At 39.4% G+C, this 19,390-nt stretch overlaps 1 protein-coding gene and 1 long non-coding RNA gene across 9 annotated transcripts in view; one reads left to right on the top strand and one right to left on the bottom strand.

Annotated features, from left to right (window-relative positions):
- Window positions 1-19,390, bottom strand: part of FRMD4A (FERM domain containing 4A) — a 733,796-nt gene that overhangs the window by 59,572 nt on the left and 654,834 nt on the right. For all 8 annotated transcript variants that reach the window (XM_074268578.1, XM_074268579.1, XM_074268581.1 and 5 more), the window contains 2 exons: window positions 6,751-6,827; window positions 1,769-1,907 (listed from right to left, as the gene is read on the bottom strand). In XM_074268578.1, the coding sequence (XP_074124679.1) occupies window positions 1,769-1,907; window positions 6,751-6,827 (216 nt within the window). The remainder of the gene's footprint in view (window positions 1-1,768; window positions 1,908-6,750; window positions 6,828-19,390) is intronic.
- LOC141543414 (uncharacterized) lies at window positions 10,192-17,525 on the top strand. Its single transcript, XR_012482441.1, has 4 exons — window positions 10,192-10,383; window positions 12,426-12,521; window positions 15,904-16,002; window positions 17,237-17,525. It is a non-coding gene; the product is annotated as an uncharacterized LOC141543414 (long non-coding RNA).

The raw sequence follows: 19,390 nt of genomic DNA, 5'->3' as shown, positions 1-19,390 counted from the left end.
GAAAGGAAGGAAGAGAGGGAAGGAAGGAGGGAGGGAAGAAAGCAGGGAGGAAGGGAAGCAGGGAGGGAGGGAAGAAGGGAGAGAGGGAAGAAAGCAGGGAGGAAGGGAAGAAGGGAGGGAGGGAAGGAGAGAGGGAAGAAGGGAGAGAGGAAGAAAGCAGGGAGGAAGGGAAGAAGGGAGGGAGGAGGGAGAAAGGGAGAGAGGGAAGAAGGGAGGAAGGAAGGGAAGAAGGGAGGGAGGGAGGGAGGAAGGGAGAGAAGGAAGAAGGGAGAGAAGGAGGAAGGAAGGGAAGAAGGGAGAGAGGGAAGAAGGGAGGAAGGAAGGGAAGAAGGGAGGGAGGGAGGAAGGAAATTATAAAATGTCAAAGGTGGGGGATGGTAAATTTTTAACCCAGACTCAATTCAAGCCAACCAATGCCAAGAAGGTGGTAGGAATATAAAAACTAGAGAGGCGGAAAAAAGGTGGTTATCTCATGACTAGTTTGCATAGTAGATAGTGCCTAGTTAAAAGCTATTTTACGCCTCTCCTTATCCTCTTCTCCCTCTTTCCCTTCCCATGCTCCCTTAGAAAAAGAAAAAGAAAAAGTCTAAAGAAAAAGGGAAAATCCCCAAGACCTGTAGAGTTGCACTGACCTAATGATACTCTGCACTGGTTAAATTTATGAATCCTCTCACACCCACCACAGAAACTAACACTGCAGGAGAGAAGGCTCCACAAGACACGGGTGGTATCGCCCCGCCGAGCTGCCAAGGTTGGCTCATGAGATATTTCCACCCCTCCCCCACAGCAGTAAGCTCCAGAGCCCATCTTGATAGGCTTTTATTCCGGAGGGATAATGAGTAGGAGTGACTCCAGAGGGAGGTGGAAGGGGATGGGGAGGTGAAGTTGTGGTGGGAAGGAGGAGTGAGTGTTGATATGTTTGTGTGTGTGAACTAGAAGGACGTCACCCACCCACCCCAGCTGAAGAGAACTGTCTGTGTGTGAGGGAACCCTGGCATCTGAACAAAGTTGGTATTTACAAATTTCTGAGGTCCTGGGCTCCATCTTGGAGAAGTTTGTTATTAATTTGTTTCTTCTTTTTCATGTGTGTGTGTGTGTGTGTGTGTGTGTGTGTGTGTGTGTGTGTGTGTGTGTGAGTGTGGTGTGTGAGTGTGGTGTGTGTGTGTGAGTATGTGTGAGAGTGTGTGTGAGTGTGAGTGTGTGTGTGAGTGTGTGTGAGTGTGAGTGTGTGAGTGTGAGTGTGTGAAGCTGACAGTTAGAAAAGCCTGGAAGGTTCAGAGCAATTATCTAAAACAGTTAGATGTTGTCTATTAACCAAGAAAGGTTACTTCTTCTCTTCCCTCTAGAAAGAAGAAAACTATTTACCTTGGTATAAAATACAAGTTAAAGCGTTTCCCTTTTTGTTCTGAGGTGAGTTTCCCAGTGTTTAAGGCCTTCCAGCTGCATCAAGAAGGATGAGCAAATGAGATTATGGGTGGGCCGGAAACCCCTCTGGCGCTTGGAGGGAACTGGCCTGCTGGCAAATTCTGGTTTTATTCCATCTCTCTTCAGCCCAGAGAGGGAGAGAACACCATGACTGGCATGAGCTTATGCCAGTAATGAATAAAGTGGGCCCCAGTCCAGTTTTAATCCCGAGTTGTGTGATCCCTGGGGCCCATCCAGTCTATGACCTCCAGGTTTATCCGTGGTCTATCTAGGAGAAATCTACAGGCTTTGTGAAATCTGTCAAAAGAGATTGTTGCCTCCGTGTCCCAGGGAAGAGTTTTACCTTACTCTGCTTTCTGTCCAGGTAGAACTGGTGTTGGCTAATGGCCATAGCCCATATGGACTTGATTAATGCTGGACATGCATACCACGTATGCACCGCAATGCCGCTGTGACCGAAGGTCCTCCTAGTCACCGAGGCCCTGGGAAACAGAACAAGAAGGTGGGACATGTTTATGCTGGTGCTATTTTCAGGGTCAGTCAGTAAATCAGTGATGAGATTTTATAGAGCTAAAGACAATGCTGGGTGGTTACAAAATGTGACTTATCAGAAGCACCAACACACACTCACACATATTTCGGAGACAAGCCAGCTTTTAAAAGTCCCCTCTTGGACTCCTGACTCCTTAGAACTCAGGCTGCTGCCAAGTCTCTGCCTTGCTGGGTCACAGATGGGTCAAAGCAGGCCATCGGCCCTTCTTGTTTGATACTCTATTGTTGACAAAGGCCCAACTAACAGAGAATAAAAGCCTTTTATTAAGAAAAGCCCTGAATTAATTGGCAATGTGGTCTCTGGTGAAATACAGGTAAATTATTTCCTAATCCTTGTAGGTCAGAGCTCCTGACTCAGCCAGGCCTTTTCCATCACTTTAGGCTCCATCTACCATGGGAAATGCTGATTATCAAGTTTAAATGTGTCAGTTGGGGTGGAGAGCAGTTAGAGGAAGCAAAGATTGTTGGAGCTGGAAGGAACCTTAAGGATTATCTAGGCCAGTTATTCTTAAAGTGTGGTCATCACCTTGGTGGTCCCTAATATCCCTTCAGAAGGTCCTCCAGGTGAAAATGATTTTCATAAGTTTGCCATGTTTATTTGCATTACCCACATAAATAAAAACTCTTTGGCATCTTCAGTATTTTTAAGAGAATAAAGGGGGTCTGAGATCAAAAATTTTGAGAATCACTGCTCTAGACTAAAGCCATTATCTCACAGCTGGTACAAGCTGGGCTAGAAGAATGGAGAAATGGCAACAAGGGAAATGAATGATGGAGAGTAATGAATGACAAGGTGGAATTCCCCCTCTTCCCTCACCCCCCATTAAATGTCATTATTTCAGTATGGAGTAGAGAATAAACAAGACAGCTAGATTTCCAAAATGAAACTGGAAACCACTGGTTTTTCATATAATTAGCTGCAATAAAGAATAGAGGTCAGTGTTTTCCCAGAAGGGAAGGAAGTCTCTCTCTTAACAAATAAAGGCTGTCTGGCCACTTTACCGGTGGTCAGGAGGTACATGGTAATGGTAGAGTGATCATTATGAAAATGGAATCTCTGGAAAGCAGCATGAGGGGGAGAGGATGTGTGGGTGTGGGTGGATGGATGATTCCCATTGATTAATGAGCAAATGGAGAAGGAACTTTGGTGTAGGTTAAGGTGTTTCAAGTCTTATTCAGAAGAAGGAAGGAACATAATTTCCCTAAAATCAGTAAATTGGAAGATCCTGGGTAACAGAATACTATCATTAGTTTTCAGGAAGTTTTAATATAAGTAGGACTGTCAACCTTTCCCCTTGAGGAACATTCAAGGTTTTTTCCTTCTTTCACTTTTGTTTAGGTTACAGATTTAACTTTCTCCCTTTCTCCCCACTTTCTTCCTGAATACTCACTTTTTTATTGAAAAAGTCAAATCTAGTGTCAAATGATACACCTAATTCTAGGTATGTATGATTTGTATTGTTACTTTGTTTAAAATGAAAGTTGGGGGGAAAGACAGCTCGTGAATGAGCAAACAGTTGTCAGTTGAAATGGGTCCAGAAAAAGAAGGCAGGGAGGGAACCACATACAACACAACACAGAGATTTAAAAATGAAACTGCCAACCAAGGGCTTGGCTCCCATAATAGCTATTGGAACTGGGAAGAGTTCAGCTCTTATTCTTCTCCAGCAAAGCTGAATTTGAAAGGAGAGTGGGAAGGGAAAGAAACTTGAAATTTAAGACAATGAAAGTTGCAAGATGAACAGTAGCTTGTGGAAGAATCACTATTTTTCTCAGAAGGATAGTGGGAAAAAATTAAGAATACCAGGTCTGAATATAACCACATTCTTTCCCTATTTCAGACCCTTCCTAAAGCACGTTTTCTTCTGCCCCCCCCCCCCCTGCTTCTACTAACCTGACTATCTGACAAATTTAGAGGGCCAGAAAATTAAGAGTTAGGCATGGAGCCAGTTCCCCTCCACCCCCCAGCAATTTTACATGATCTTCTGTGCTCTGTATTGAAGAGATAATGATGGGGATGGGTAGGGCAAAGGGAAAGGCTGTGAGTAAATGTGAGACTGATCCAACTCGGAAAACATCAGCTCTAGTGAATTATTTTCTTGTAAATTACAATTTCCAAGTGATTGCATTTTAATGAAATGATTATAGCTGGCATTTCCTATCGTCATGCTCAGTTCTGACTTCCTTCCTCATCCTTAATAGACAAGTCTGAGGAGTTAAGTATCGACTGCTTAGCATCCTTGTTACATGTGGTCTATTAGTTTAATCTCCTGTACTCCAAAGAAAACAATATACCAAGAAGACAAATGCAATTAATACTGGGAGAAATCTCTTCCTTGGGTACTTCTTGCATCTTATACTCCCTTTGCCTGGGAAAAGGTCCTTGTTTAGCTGAGCAGCTACTCAGGGTTTTGCACTGACAGCAGCAGGATGTCTGGGCCCTCACTTTTCCAGCCCAGTTCAGGTACATTTTACTTGGTGAGGTTGATCTTGCCCATCTCAGCCCAAGATAATCTCTTCCTCCTCTGAATCTCCCAATAATACTTATATATTAATCATCCACTTCCTTTTATTGTTCTATGGATGATTCTACAATTTCCTTTAAGTATTCATGCTACCCTTTCCCTTGGACTGTAACTTCACTGGGGATAGAAATCAATTATTTATATTTCTTTGTATCATATGATTATAGATCTAGAACAGGAAAGAATGTTAGAGGGAATCTAATTTAACTCCATCAATTTACAGATGAAGGAATTGAGGTCCAAAGTGTTGATGTGACTTGCCTAAGATCATACAAGCACTAAGTGGCACCTCAAAAGAAGGTCCTCCATAAAATGACTGATTAACTCCTCTCAATTTAAAGGTTTAAAGTTTCCTTATATTGAATTATTATATATTATATCCAGAGGATTTCTTTTCCTTTCCTATATTTCTAAGAAACAGAAGAAAACAAAACATTCTTGTGGTAATCTGACAGCTAGGGGGAAACTGAGATAGGGGCAGCTAATTAAATTTTATGAAATTAATTTCCATTTTCACATTTATTCTTCCTCTCCTCCATATGGAGGGAGCCCTTATCATTGGCCTGAACAAATAACTGGAAAATTCTCCTAATTTCTCCTTTTATAGAACATTCTTTTCCAAATTTCTTTCCCCCCCTTTGAGCAACCCTGATTCCTGCTCTATTGTGGCAACATTTTCTGAACATAGGACACACGCTCCAACTGTTACTAGTGCCTTCTCCCCATGTGCAAAAAGTAGTATGTGGTTTGTCCTCCCTTCTTAAATGCCTGTGAAGTGGAACCTCCCAAGTTCCTTTGGATTCTGTACTAGTCAGCTGTGAAATGCAGGATAAGACCTTTGCTTCTAACTGAGTGGTGGTTCTATGCAGATTACTAAGTTACAGAGCACAGCTGTCCTGCTGAGTTTTCATATGCTACAGGTACAGATTATATTGCATAAGCACATCTTTCTCCTGAGTAGGCAGTATCTCCTAATATAATGAGAAGATCTTTTGGAAGTACAGGGACCCTTCAAAGAGTGATGGGAAAACAGGAAGCAGATCCTCAAGTCAATTCACACATGGTACTGTATGTGCCAGACTTTTTTTTTAAATTAAAAATCTTTTTGGAGAAAATTTCATTTTTTTTCTTTCTTTCCTCTTTCCATTAATGGAAAAAAAGAAAAAAGAAAAATTAAGCCTTTAGAACACATATACATAGGCAAACTAAATAAATTCCTATATTGCCATATCCAAAAAATATATATTCTGTCTGAATGTTCCATTTTCTGTCAGAAGGTGGATAGCATGCTTTATCATCAGCTCTCCAGAATCATGGTTGTGTACCAGACTTCTTTTTCATCAGAGCAGGGAAAGTGTAGAGTTAATGGCATTTAAAATCAACCTTTTTTTCTTGGCAAGAGTCAGATCATACCAATGTCCCCCTAGAGCTACCTTTTAGTTGTAAATCTGACTCTGGATCTGTCTAAAATGATTTATGTTTAGGTAGTAGGCCTGTTTTTAGGTCTCTAACTGTGGTTTGTGGGCTGTATACAATTCTAGGGCTGTTAGCAGACAAAGAAAGGCAAAGCACTGGATTGAAGTGGTATTCTGAACTGGGACCTTTTATTATTATTTTTAATTATAGAATCTTTTTCAGCATAAGCAGATTTATCTTAATCTAATATCCCCAGGAAAAATTTCTGGGATGTAAAATACAACGTAGAAGCATGCAGAAAACAAACAAACAACCACAACAACTAAATTTCTTTCACACAAGAACAGCTCTCACGCTGAAATTTTCTGGTTGGGAATGAATCTGGCATAGTCACTTCTTCATCTATGTGCTCCTTTTTGCTCTGATAATTTATAATTATGTATATATTATAGCTGTCATTTCTGGGAATTTCTCAAAAAATACTAAGCCCCAGAAACAATATTGTGTTTTGTTTTGTTTAAAAAAGGAAAAAAAAGCTTTCAGTTTACTTGAACAGGGTATCAAAACAGCCTGTCAAAAACTGAAAGCATCAGCAATGTAACTTCACAAGTTTACTAAATTGACAAAGTTTACCCTAATTATTGTCACATTCTAGTCCAGCTTCAAGCTTAGCATCTTGAACATAATCTATATTATTCTCCCACCTCCTCACACAACTGAACAAGTACAAAAGCATCATAAAAACAAGCAGATCCCTAAATATTAACACATCCTTCCCAGAGTCATGCAAATCTCATCCACTCAAACATGCTAAAGAAATCTTCCAACTTACCTGCGTGGGTCATGAACTTCCACTGAAAACTTCTTCTCTCTGAAGTACAGATTCTCTAACTGTCTCCATTGGAATATCTGGAGAGAAAACAACTTTCTTTAAAACCAGTAGGAGTTCACAGCTGCAGTCTGGTCCACTGCTAACTTCTACCGTGGGCTGTTCTCATTCAAGTACAGTCCGTAGGTCCTGTTTCCTTATCTTCCGTTTCTTGCTTGAAACAGACAGGGACACATGGATATCCAGCTTTAAAAGGGGGCACTCTGTGGGTTTCTTAGAAGGAAAAACACAAGCTCTTTCCAATCCTTTCCCTCTCTTTGTTTAATTTTCCCAGACTGACCTCAGCTTTGCTGAATTTCTTTCTCCCTCACCGAGAGACAGGACAGACAGAGAGAGAGAGAGAGAGAGAGAGAGAGAGAGAGAGAGAGAGAGAGAGAGAGAGAGAGAGAGAGAGAGAGAGAGAGAGAGAATACTTGAGGAGGGACGAGAGAAAGAGAAAAGGATCTTTCAGAAGTAAGCAGTAGCCATCTGTGAGTAGTGCTGAACTGAGCTTCTCCTCCTCTCAGAGTGCTGAAATGGGAAAGCGTTCAAATTCCCCAGTCTCCCATCGGGACTACTCCACTTCCTGCCCACTAATGTGTACGAGTCCCTGACTCCAACTGGTGCTTTGGAAACTCCTCTCCTCAGAAAGCCTCTCTGTGAAGGGCGGAGGCTGTTATGACCTTAATTCAGGGGAGGCAACATGAGATAACAATATGAGCCTGTCAAACCCATTCTTCCCTCCGCAATACAAAGAGAATCAAGAATTCTGTTTCTGCAGCAACTTTCTGTGCAACCAGAGTTTATCTTTAGCCCAATTGAAGAGAGATAAAGAATGGAGGGTGGGGATTTAAGCTGCTATGAGAATATGCCCTGGCAAATTATTTCTAAGGCTGCTTTTACCCCTTTTGAGCTCCCTTGCCGGGTGTGCTAAGAAATTATCTAAGAAATCTGATGTTAATGTTTGGAAGCAATTAAGACTGCATTCAGTTAGTAACGTCTAAGAAAGGGATTTCCTTTCAACTGATGAAAGATAACATCATTTAACCCCTTTGGAAATGACAAAAGAGATTAAAGTAAAATTTTTAAATTAAGTATATAGTAGACGGGTTTCTCATCACTTTTTTTTAAAAAAAGGGTTTGTCATTATCCTTACTGAAAAGGGAAAAGAATTAAACAAAACACCTTTTAAATCACTTTTACGATTTAGATTTGCTGTTCATTTTTCCCCCCCTAACCTTTAATTTCTCCAGCCTCTCTTTGCTTTCTATTTTACTCATTAAGCTAATATATATCACAGCTCACAAATCTGGAGGAATTTCAGTGGTCACCTAGTCCTTCCCCTTTTCATTTCTTTACCCTAGAGGAAACTGAGGCACAAGAGATTAACGGCTTGCTCAAGCAACTATTATTGTTTCTATGTTCATATCTCTCTTAAAGAGCTTCTCCCCATCCCACACTCATTCCCCTCCCCTCCTACCTACCAAACTGGCCTTAAACACTTAGTAGCTGTGTGACTTTGGGCAAGTCCCTTAATCCTGTTTACCTCAGTTTCCTCATCTGTAAAATGAGCTGAAGAAGGAAAGGGCAATATGTGCCAGCATTTCTGCTAAGAAAACCCCAAAAGTGGAGCCGTGAAGAGTCAGACAGGACTGAAAAAGACTGAACAACAACATAGCCTGCTTGCCTATCTTAGTTATGCTCCATTCAATTGCATTGTTCCCTCCTCAGCCAGAGGTTGTACTTTCTTGTCTCAACTTTGTGGGTCCCATTGTATTTTCCATCTTGCTCCCATGATACACTATCTAGATCTAAGGAATGTTTTCTTAAAAGGAATGTTTGCTTAAAAGATATTACCCTGAGTAAATCTGGAGAGGATTAAAAGATGCTTCCTATAGAGGCTAAATTCATTTCTTATTTCTCTTTCATAAACAGTATCACTCTTTCAGCCCTTTTTATTTCCCCTCCAAATTTTGTACTCTTCTTTTATATCTCAGGACAAATGTCAACTCTAAACCTAAGTCCTCCCAAGTGGGTAAAGGGGTGTCAGTCACGTGACAGGAACAAAACTCCTATTTTCAAGGAAACATAAGACCCAGAGCTACAACAACCGATACCTCTTGCAGCTGTTTCTTGTTTGTCATTGATTCACTGCTGCTTTTAGTGTGTCTGTACTTCGATAACCCAATTCCAAGGGAGTATGTAAATGTACATCATTGAAATTTTTCAATAAAAGCACGCAAACTTTTATGGATTTACATATACATATTTACCATGTTTAACATATATTGGATTACTTACCAGCCTGGGGGAGGGGGGGATTGGAACACAAGGTTTTGCAAGGGTCAATGGTGAAAAATTTATCTTTGCATATATTTTGAAAATAAAAAGTTTCAATTCAAAATATTATTGCTCACACTAGTGAAATCATAGATGTTTAAATATTAAAAATAATCCCACAAATGCAAAAAAGAAGTAAAAGCCGGCAAAGTTCCTCTTTTTCCTCCAAGTGGAAATATACTTGTAGCTATTCTACCGGCAGTTATGTGAGCCACCGAGATAATAAAACACACACAAGCTAAGTTAATGGTCCCCCATTCTCACAGCTTCCCTTCACAATCCTATTTTTAAAAACAGCTTGGCAAAGAGAATAAGAATTTTATTCATAGCATGCTTTTTTAAAAAAAAAAAAAAATACAAATATCAAGGCTGTTTGACCTTGAGATGTAACACACAGACTTTCTAACTAATATTAAGATTTTTTTTTCCTTAAAAAAAGAAACAGGGCGAGATGAAGGACTGGGAGATGGTGGAGATAGGTTTAGGATTAAGGCCAAGGTTTTGGGAAGAGTGGGAGGGATTCGATGTCTCTCTTCTTGTACCCTCACGGGTCAGATAAAAGTCCAGACTCTTGGGATAGTTATGGTGACTTGAGACCTGCAAAGTTACACTGTGTTCCACTGGGAAGCCATGTGGTCAGGGAGGCTGTTTCCCCACATTTCTAGGTTCTTCTCTCAGCCAGGAGGAGGAAGCAAAGCCTGGGAGTGCAGAAATGCAAAAGGGAATTCCAAGGCACTTGCTTCTCCCCCTCAGTCTTCCTTCCTCCTCTCCAACTGATAAAAGACCCCGAGGAGCTGAGTAATGTTTGCAGTGAGCTCCCTGGCAACTCCTCCCCCTTCACCCCCAATCCCCTTGCAAAACAAAACAAAAACCCAAGCCTTTCCTCTAAAGCTCCCTACTGCTGCCTGGTGCAGAGCTCCACGTCTGCCAGCCAGCACAAACAAAACCATCTGGACTCTGCCGAGGGGCTGGCTGTCTCCTGCTGCGGCTGCTGCTGCTTCTCCCAGGCTCTGGGACAGCGGTTCTACCCCGCCGGCTCCCAGAGGGGTGGGATGGGGGTGGGAGAGGACTTCCTGTGCAGGGGAAGGATGCAGGCTCTCCATTTTCTTCCTGGGAAATGAACTGGAGTCCTGAGCCTGGTCCTCTTCTCCTAAGAAGCTGCTCTGCCCCGGTTTGGTTTGTCCTTCCAAGGTGTTGAAAGTGACTCAAAACTTTATTTTTTTTCTTGTAGAAAAGGCTTTAGTTGAGTCACAGCAGGTAAGAATTCCCTATCAGAGGCCAAAATATTTCTAGATATGCTGAAAATGAAGGGGATAGGAATGAGAAAGACAAGACTGGACAAATGAAGAATTTTTTGGAAATCTTTTTTTGAGGACTGGATTTCTACAGTGGGGGTATAGGAGAATATCCAGGAGCTTGGGGGTGGGTGGGCTGCTGCCAACACAATTAACAACCCTGTTCCAGACTGGTATGAATCTAAATAGAGGGAAATGAGCAAATATATAGAACAATATTCACACTGATTGTAATAATGCAAAATTTTGGAGAAAAGATGAAAAGCAAAGGTATCCAACTCCCCACTTGGGGCCCCAGTCAGCCTACAATAGTCTCTACTGTCAGATTATGAGGCAACTAGGAAATCTTTGAAAAAAAAAGAAAACTACAATACAATATAGATAATGTTAATTTGTAGTTTTTGAAGCCAACGTGCAGCCCACAGGGATCTCTTACTATTGGAGTTTGATATCATTGATGAAAAGCATCTTCTTTTCAGGAGAGAGGAAATAGACTTTGGGTATAGAATATTGCATTCACCATCAGCCTTGGCCACTGTGTTGTTTTATTTTATTTTTTTTGTTTTGTTTTTGGGTTTTTTGGTTGTTTTTGGCAAATTTACTAGAATGTTTTTTCATTTTTTTTTCTGGCTCATTTTACAGATGAGGAAACTAAGATAAATAGGGTTACGTGCAATCATTCTCTTGTACAGATTTGAACTCAGATCTTCCTGACTCCAGACCTGCTGCTCTACCACCCTCTTGGCTGATTTTGCTTAATTATTTTCCTTTGCTCATTGGGTACACCTAAAAATGACTTATGTAAAAAACAAAAGGCATCAGCAACTTCTATTTTTGAAGTTGGCATGGTACGGGCTCATTTGGGTTATAACTATAGTTTATTAGTTTATTACAGAATACATCTAAATTGTATGTTCTGCTTCCTTTCTCTGGCAAGGAGAATGCTCCTTGGACTATAAAAGATGAAATACAAATGGCTAACAGAGAACTGAAATCCAAGGTACATAAGGAGATAATGAACATTCTGCTCTGCTCTTGATGAGTTCAAGTGACCAGATCCTAATAAACTGCAGCCCAGAGCTGGTGAATGTGATTGTTCAGCCAGCGTTAGTGATCTCTGAAAGGTCATGGAGAATGGGAATGATGCCATGGGGCTAGAGAAATGCAAACAGTGTCCTGATTTTCAAACAAAGAATGTAATAGGCCCATGGCTTGACTTAAGTTCCTGGCAAAACTAGAGTGCATTCTGGAATGCATTATTAAAGGGATTATTAGTGAGCATCTAAAAAAGGAAGCAGTGATAACAGAGAGCCAGCATGGCTTCATCAGGAACAGGTCATACCAGACTAAACTCATTTCCTTTTTTGACAGGGTTACTAGATTGGTAGATTAGGGGAATGTTATTTATGTACAGTTTAAGCAAAGCATTTGAGAGTCTTTCCTACTATCATTTTACATAAGACTGAAACAATCATGTAGTAAGGTGAATTCTGATCTAGTGAGATGAACAGACCCAAAGATTTATCACTGAAGTCAATTCAGAGGGAGTTGAGTGAAACCTCCAGGAATCTGATTTGGCCTTTTATCAATAACCTATTCAAGTTTTAAAATTGTTCTTTGTCCCTAATATCGTGGACTATATATCATGGCACTGGTGGTAACTCCTAAACAAGATGTGAAATTCTTTGATAAAGGATGCATTTCTTGCATGGTTCTGGCTACCAGTTAACATTACTTTGATGTTACTGGATTTGATTCAGTACCAATTCACATACTTGACCTATGCCCCTGGGTTTCATCTTTAAAACTGGTAGTTGAAGAAGCAGGTAGAACAGCCCAAGAGCTGGGAGATTAGATGGAGATCAGTCACTTGAACACATTCATAATAATAAGATGGAATTTTATAAAGTTAAATATTAAGCCCTGCATTTGGGCTCCAAATATTAACTTTAAAATGGGGTATGATTTGAGAAGTCATTTCAATTTATCTGTTTTTGTTGTCAGTAGGCTATATGCTCAGTTCAAATCAACTGGAACACCTTCCCACAAGAAATAAGCCGAAGTAGTATTGAGAGGCAGAGTTTCCAGGATGATGGAGAGGTGAGTTCTATTACAATTCCAGTCCCCTCACATCTTTAGTGCTGTGCCCTGTTTTGCGTGTCTTGTTCTAAGAAGGAAAGTGACAAAGCTAGAGGATGTCTAGAGGGAATTAAACAGGATGGTGAGAGTAAGGGAATTCATGCTAGAAAGTGAAGGATCCAAAGAAAATAATAAATAATTGAAGGATCTGGAAAAAATAATATTTAGGGTAGAACTGAGAACTGTTTTTAAATATTTAAACAAATGTTACATGGAAAGAATAGGCAGATTTCTGTTTGCCCACAGAGGGCAGAATGAGAAGCAATGAGTAGAAATTTCCCACTACTAAAAGTCTTCAAGGACAGGAAAGGGAAGAAAAAGAAAGGAAAGGATAGATAATAGTAGAAATTTCCCATTGATAGAGATCTTCAAGGAAAGAAAAGGGAAGAGAAAGAGAGGAAAGGATAGATAATAGTAGAAATGTCCCATTATTAGAGGTCTTCAAGGAGAGGAAAGGGAAGAGAAAGGAAAGGATAGATAATAAGCATGTATTAAGCACCTACTACGTGTAAGGCACTGTGCTAAGAAATTTACAAATATGATCTTATTTGATCCTTATATCATCCCTGTGAGATAGAAAAAGAAAATGGCTCCATTTTACATTTGAGAAAACTAAGGCAGAGATTGCATGACTTGGCTAGGGTCACACAACTGGGCAGTGTCTGACATAGGATTTGAACTCAAGTTTTCCTGATTCCAGGCCCAGTAGTCTATCCACTGTGTCACCTTTCTGGATGACTACTTATTACAGATATTGTATAGAGGATGCTCTTTGGGGACTAGGTTGGACTAGATAGCCTGTGAGGTCCCTTTGAATTCTGAGATTCTGTAGTTGATGAGAACATTTGTAGGCTCAGCCCTTCAGTGCCCTATTTTGTGGATATTTTGTCTTTGGCACTTTTAAGCTTTGAACTGGTAGAGAAAATGCATCCCTTTGGCCTCTGCCTCGATGTCCTTTCCTTCTGATTGGCTAGTTCCTTTCTGAATCTTTAGCTGAAAAAAGAACTCCCCACCCCCCTACCCCCTTCAGCGGTGTCTTCCTTCTTTTCCTCACAATGCTTTGGGTTTTTTCTACTATGTCCCCACTTCCTTTTTGTTTGATCTCCCCCCATTTGAATGTAAGCTCTTTGAAGGCAGGAGACTATCTTCCTGCTTAATTGAAAATACTTAAAATAAATATTTGCCAACTTGACTTGATTCTGTCTCCCTCACATAAAATGATCTGATTTTACGAATAGAATAATAATGTGAGGACACATGTTTGTTAATCCCTCTGTTATTATTGACATGACTAACTTCAGGCCAGTTAAATAGCATCTCTGTGTCTCAGATAATAATCATCCTCCTAGATAAAGAATATAAAGTGCTTTGAGATCTTCAGATGAAAGACTAGAAATACACCTGATCATTATTAGTCCTGCTAAGATAAGGTGACTGCATAACTCTTATTAGGATTTTGTGTACATTTTCTTCTGAATAATCATGTATAAAAGGTAATTAGAGGCTATGAAACACACTGTCCTATCAATAATCAAATAGTTTATTAATCATTGCCCAGGCGAAATAATACTAGGTTAATACTCTTCATCTAAAATTCTGAATAAAAAGCTTTGCAAAGCTTTTCTCTTTGAGCTATGGATGCCTTTTCAAGAAGGGTTAGTGGAAAATATTCTTTCTTCTGCTTTTAAAGATGGGGAAAATCATAGCAAAGTTAAGTCCTCTGCCTAAGGCCACCCAGAAAGTCAGTGCTAGAAAAAGAAATAGAACTAAGGGACACCTGATACATTGCACTAACCCTCTGACCACGTTTCCTTTCTACATGAGACTAGGAATTAATAGCAATTTGTGTGTGGTTCATTTTAAAAATGGAAAGATTTTGAAAAAGGGAAAAGTGACCGAAAAGTAGGAAATGTCTCAACAAGTTCTTTTTCCTCTTCATAATGATTTTTTTTTCTCTTTTTCCTCTAAACAATAAAAAGGGAAATGATTCCTTCCACCACTAATGATTTGTTTGCTAAAATTTACACTTTCTTTGGGGCAATGGATAAAGTACTGGGCTAGTGTCAGGAACATTGATCTTCCAGAGTTCAAACCTGGTTTCAGACATTCACCAACTGTACTTTACCTTGTTTACTTTAGTTTCCTCCTCTATAAAATGAGCTGGAAAAGGAAATGATAGGTCACCCTGATATTTTAGCCAAGAAAATCCTAAATGGGGTCACAAAGAGGTTGGACATGAAAAATGACTGAACAATAAAACTTTCTGTAGAGCACCTCATCCTTCTCTGTACCTCAGTAGATGGTTTTGCAATGGATAGTGATGAACCTGGCACCAGGAAGTCCTGAGTTCAAATTCAGCTTCAACACTTTTGATTTGTGTAATCCTGGCCAAGTCATTTAACATAAGTCTACCACAATTTCTTCATTTATAAAATGGGGATAATAATAGCACGCATCTTTCTGGGCTGTTGTATGGATTAGATGAGATATTGATAAAGCATTTTGAAAACTTTAAAGTAATTTACTTCACTTTGTGTGATAAAAGTGTTGTGGCCTAATGCCATTAACTGACACCGTTCACACATTTAAAGATCTCTGCCAGCAGGACCCTTAAAGAATGCAGTTACTGACTCAGGGTGTCAGGGCGATGGTGACAAGAATATAAAAGGGAGCTTATAGTCCAGAGGCTTGGGAAAATCCTGATTCTCTTCTTGAATACTACTGAGTCATTAACAGTAGCAATTCCATGTGAATTCTTCCTTTTACTAGACTGAGTAGTCATCACATTCAGGGAAGAATCAATAAATGGTAAGGTGATAGGCAAAATACTTTAAAAATATGAACAATTTTTTTTTTGTCAACTGCGTATTGCAGAAACCAGAAGAACAGTATTACATTTGGACATCAGAGAATTATGTCTGGTTTATTGTGACATGGAAATAACCCTAGGTTCTATCAGCTCTTGTTGGCCCTCCCACACTAGAAAGGCTTTGGGTATGGGCTTGATGACACATTGCATGTTTATTTTTCCTAGGAAAGCCTAGCTAAATTTGGAAGGGCTCACAGTCAGAGGAAAAGATTAATTTTTTAGGCCTGAGTGACTCAACAAAGACCATTTCTTAAGGTATAGATTGGGTAATAATCTGAATCAGGAGAAGTAGCATTTACTCCAAAGAAATCACAGGTCCTTGAAATAGCATGGTATCCTGGAGTCAACATTGGATTTGGGGGCAAAGGATAGCGGACCAGCCGGCTTGACCACAAACCACCTATTTCACCTTGGACAATTTCTCATTTCTCAAATGAAAGGGTTGGACTAGCTGACCTCTGTGCTCTCTTCCAGCTCTAAACCTATGATCTTGTGACCCTGAATACTGAAGAATAAGGAATGAGGGTGTCTAGGAACGTCTACATACAGGCAGTGGAGCTCGGTGCTAGTTATGTAAGTGCAATCACAAATACAGTACTGTTAATGGCACCCCTGAAATATATAAAAACAAACAAAACAGAGGAAGACACCTTCGGTACATTGGTTCGCTCCATCTTCTTTGGAGATCTATGGAAATACAAGGGCAAGAACCATCTAGGACAATAAGGTTTGGGTCTGCCATAGTCGAGGAAGGAAATGTATCATGGGTAAAATTGTCCACAAAGGTTGAAAAATCACCTTTCCTATTGAAACATCTTTAGAAAATCATTATTAAACCTTAGAGTTGAAGGAAGAGGCTGAAGATCAGAGTAGGGTCAGCCAAGTGATATAGTAAATTAGTAAATTAGTATCGGACTTGAAGTCATAAAAATCTGTATTCAAAAACCTGTCTCTAGTCTGTTGTATGGCTGTGAGCAAATCACCCAACTTCTTCCAAGCTCAGTTGTTTCACCTGTAAATTGGGAGCAATAATGGCACCTATCTTGAGTTGTGAGGATTAAATGAGAAAAGAGATGTCCAACATTGCAAATCTCAGAAGTACTATGTAAATCCTTAGCTACTAATCTTATTCTGTAGGAAAAAAAAGAACAATAACAGAGAGAGACCTGGAAGATTAAATGACTTGGCTGAGGTTATGATGATGTAAAAGAGATGATGAAAAAGACAGATTTCCAGTCTCAGAATGTTTTTGTCGCTTTCACATTGCTTTAAAGAACGTGAGAAGGAACATTTTGAAGGTTCATGCATCTTAGCAACCTCCAGAATTTTTATCAGTTATCACTCTCTTAAGATACCTTGGTATTTAATGGACTTACTGGATCTTTAAGCATCAGACAAATTCCTTCCTCATACTAAAAATAAGATTAAGCTCATTATTTGTACACAGTCTTGAGATAAAAATGAAATGTACAACATAAAAGCAAATAATATGATTTTTGTCTCATTTAGTTCCATTTCTAAAGGCAGAGCTATTTTTAATTAACTTCTGAGTGTATTGATAATTCTTCAGTCAATGAATTCATTAAAAATAAGTGACCCCACAAGATGGGAGAGATACTAAGTGGCTTGCACAATGTCATAACAGTGGAGAGAAGCAATGTTGCAACTTGAATTTGGATTTTGAGACACTAATCTCATGTTTGCCTAAACTTTCTTCCTTTCCTTCTCTCTATTTCTTCCTTTTCTCTTTATTTCCTTTTTTCAAACAATATTTAATGAATATCTTCCAATGTGCTTGATGTTACAGGGGGTATGTGGTTTCTACCCATGACGAGACTATTATCTAACGGAGGAAAGAAGACATATTGCTTAATGTAAATAGTCATGTAGACTTAGCTCCATCAGGATGCTGATGACAAACACATTCTTGGAGAGGAACTATGTCTGACTCCTTCCTGTTTATGAGAAGCCCCACTCTCCTTATTTCAATCAGTCCCCTACTTGTAACTGCTTAACTTATTTCTCACTGTATAACAATGAAAATAAAAGCAATAGATAATCAGGTCTTAGATTAGCCCAAGACTTGTGATTATAAAACTCTCTTTACATGATACTATGTGCAACTTTGTATTTTGCAAAGGTTTCTGATAATGCTGGAAAGCAGACCATTTGGATGAGTTATGGTTTGCTTTCTTCAGGACCAATTCAAGTTAGGCAGAAGGCTGCAAAAGACTTCTCTTTTTGAACACTGTGCATCTGTCACTGAATTAGCCAAATCAATTTGGTTAAACAAACACACACATATGTATATGTATATACACACACATACACAAAGATATATCTAAACCTGTATATACACATACACACATCCATAGTCATTCATTCATTCATTTATTCCCCTTCCCTGTGGGTTGGGTCTGACTCAGTTTGATCAAACTAACCCTTGGTTCACTTGAGTTTCTAACTAGACCAATCACTTTCTCCAAATAAGAAATCTAGACCCCATATCTAAAACCACTAGAAGAGAGTTTGATAGGATTGTTAGAACATAGCTCATAATTACACAGATTTAGATATACCAGATATCAAATCATGGTCCCAAAATATGTCAATTATGTATCATGACAACTAGAAGGGTTTTTTCCTTATTTTTTAAAAACTAATATGACTATTAGTCCTGTCCCTCAAATCCAGCCATATAAAAGGGGTTCCAATGTATCTACTTTCTTCTTAGATGGCCAGATACTATGCAAGGAAAACAATGTTTAATTTCTGTTCTCAGCCAGACCTCCTAATGGAATCAAGATGTTCCTCAGACTGATTCCCCAGCCTTTTAGACAGCATGACACTCCAAATTGATTTGGTTAATTCAGTGACAGATGCACAGAGCACCAGGCCTTATGACCTTTTAATGGATGGCATCTTTTAACCCATTAAAGTCCTTTCAGCTTCGCCTTAAAACTGTGTGAAAGGAGAAAGAGAGAGGGGGTGGTGAGTAAGGAATGGGGGGAAGTTCTGACCAAGTGCTTTGCAGTCCCACAGAGAAACAGGCAATTTTATTTTTCCCCATTGGGCTTTATATCCCTTTTTTTTTCTTTTTAGAGAGCCTCAATATATTATTTTTTTTGTGTGTACTTTGGCTTATACCCCAGAAAGATTTCATCTAAAAGTTTTGGCAAATCTAAATGCTTTAAAGGGAAGCCGAAACTGTTTTTCTGCTTCCTTAGCATAGCTTTATTCTTCCCCCATGTGTGCCTCATAGGGATTTATGAGATTTAGTGGACTAATGATAGGGATTTTAGCCTACGAGTCGGAAGACCTGCTTTCTTGACCTTATTTTCTCAGGAAAAACTCTGAGGCTTTTGTGGCAAACAACTTAATTTATCTGTGTCCAAGTTAAAAAAAAAAAAGTGTGAAGCTATTCATATTTGCCATTACTTATCTCAAAGAAGTGTTTTAAAAGAATTGGATGGTCTAGTGAAGCACTTTGGGCATTTTGGAAAAGGGTAACAGTGGACTGCTCATAGTTGACTATGACAAGGATTCTAAAACAAATGAGGGGACCAAAATCATGTGTCTTATATCCCTTCTAGCTTTGACTATATAGGTATTATACTTTGCTTCTCTTGGCAAGGGCTATTTAATTTGAAAGGAAATAAGACTAGAGTGTAGTCATTGACTACCTAAAAGGGGAAATAAGGTATTTTCTAGGAATATGGAATACCAAAGTCCTGCCAACCCCTTGAAAACTGTATAATAATATGCAAAAAGGTTAAAGATTGAAGAAAAATTTTCCAAGTAGGCAAATATTTAGAGGAGTACTTTTATGGAATAAAGAATTGGATACAAAGTGATCAACCACTGACTGGGGAATAACTAAACAAACTGCCATATGGATTCAAAGGAACTTGGCTCTATGGAGAAAAAAGTATGAAGAAACTTGGGAAGACTTGTGGGTACA

Source organism: Sminthopsis crassicaudata, chromosome 5 (genome assembly GCF_048593235.1).
Source record: "Sminthopsis crassicaudata isolate SCR6 chromosome 5, ASM4859323v1, whole genome shotgun sequence".
Classification (NCBI taxonomy): Eukaryota; Metazoa; Chordata; class Mammalia; order Dasyuromorphia; family Dasyuridae; genus Sminthopsis; species Sminthopsis crassicaudata.
Note: the sequence above shows the minus strand (reverse complement) of the source record. Positions and strands in the feature narration are given on the sequence as shown.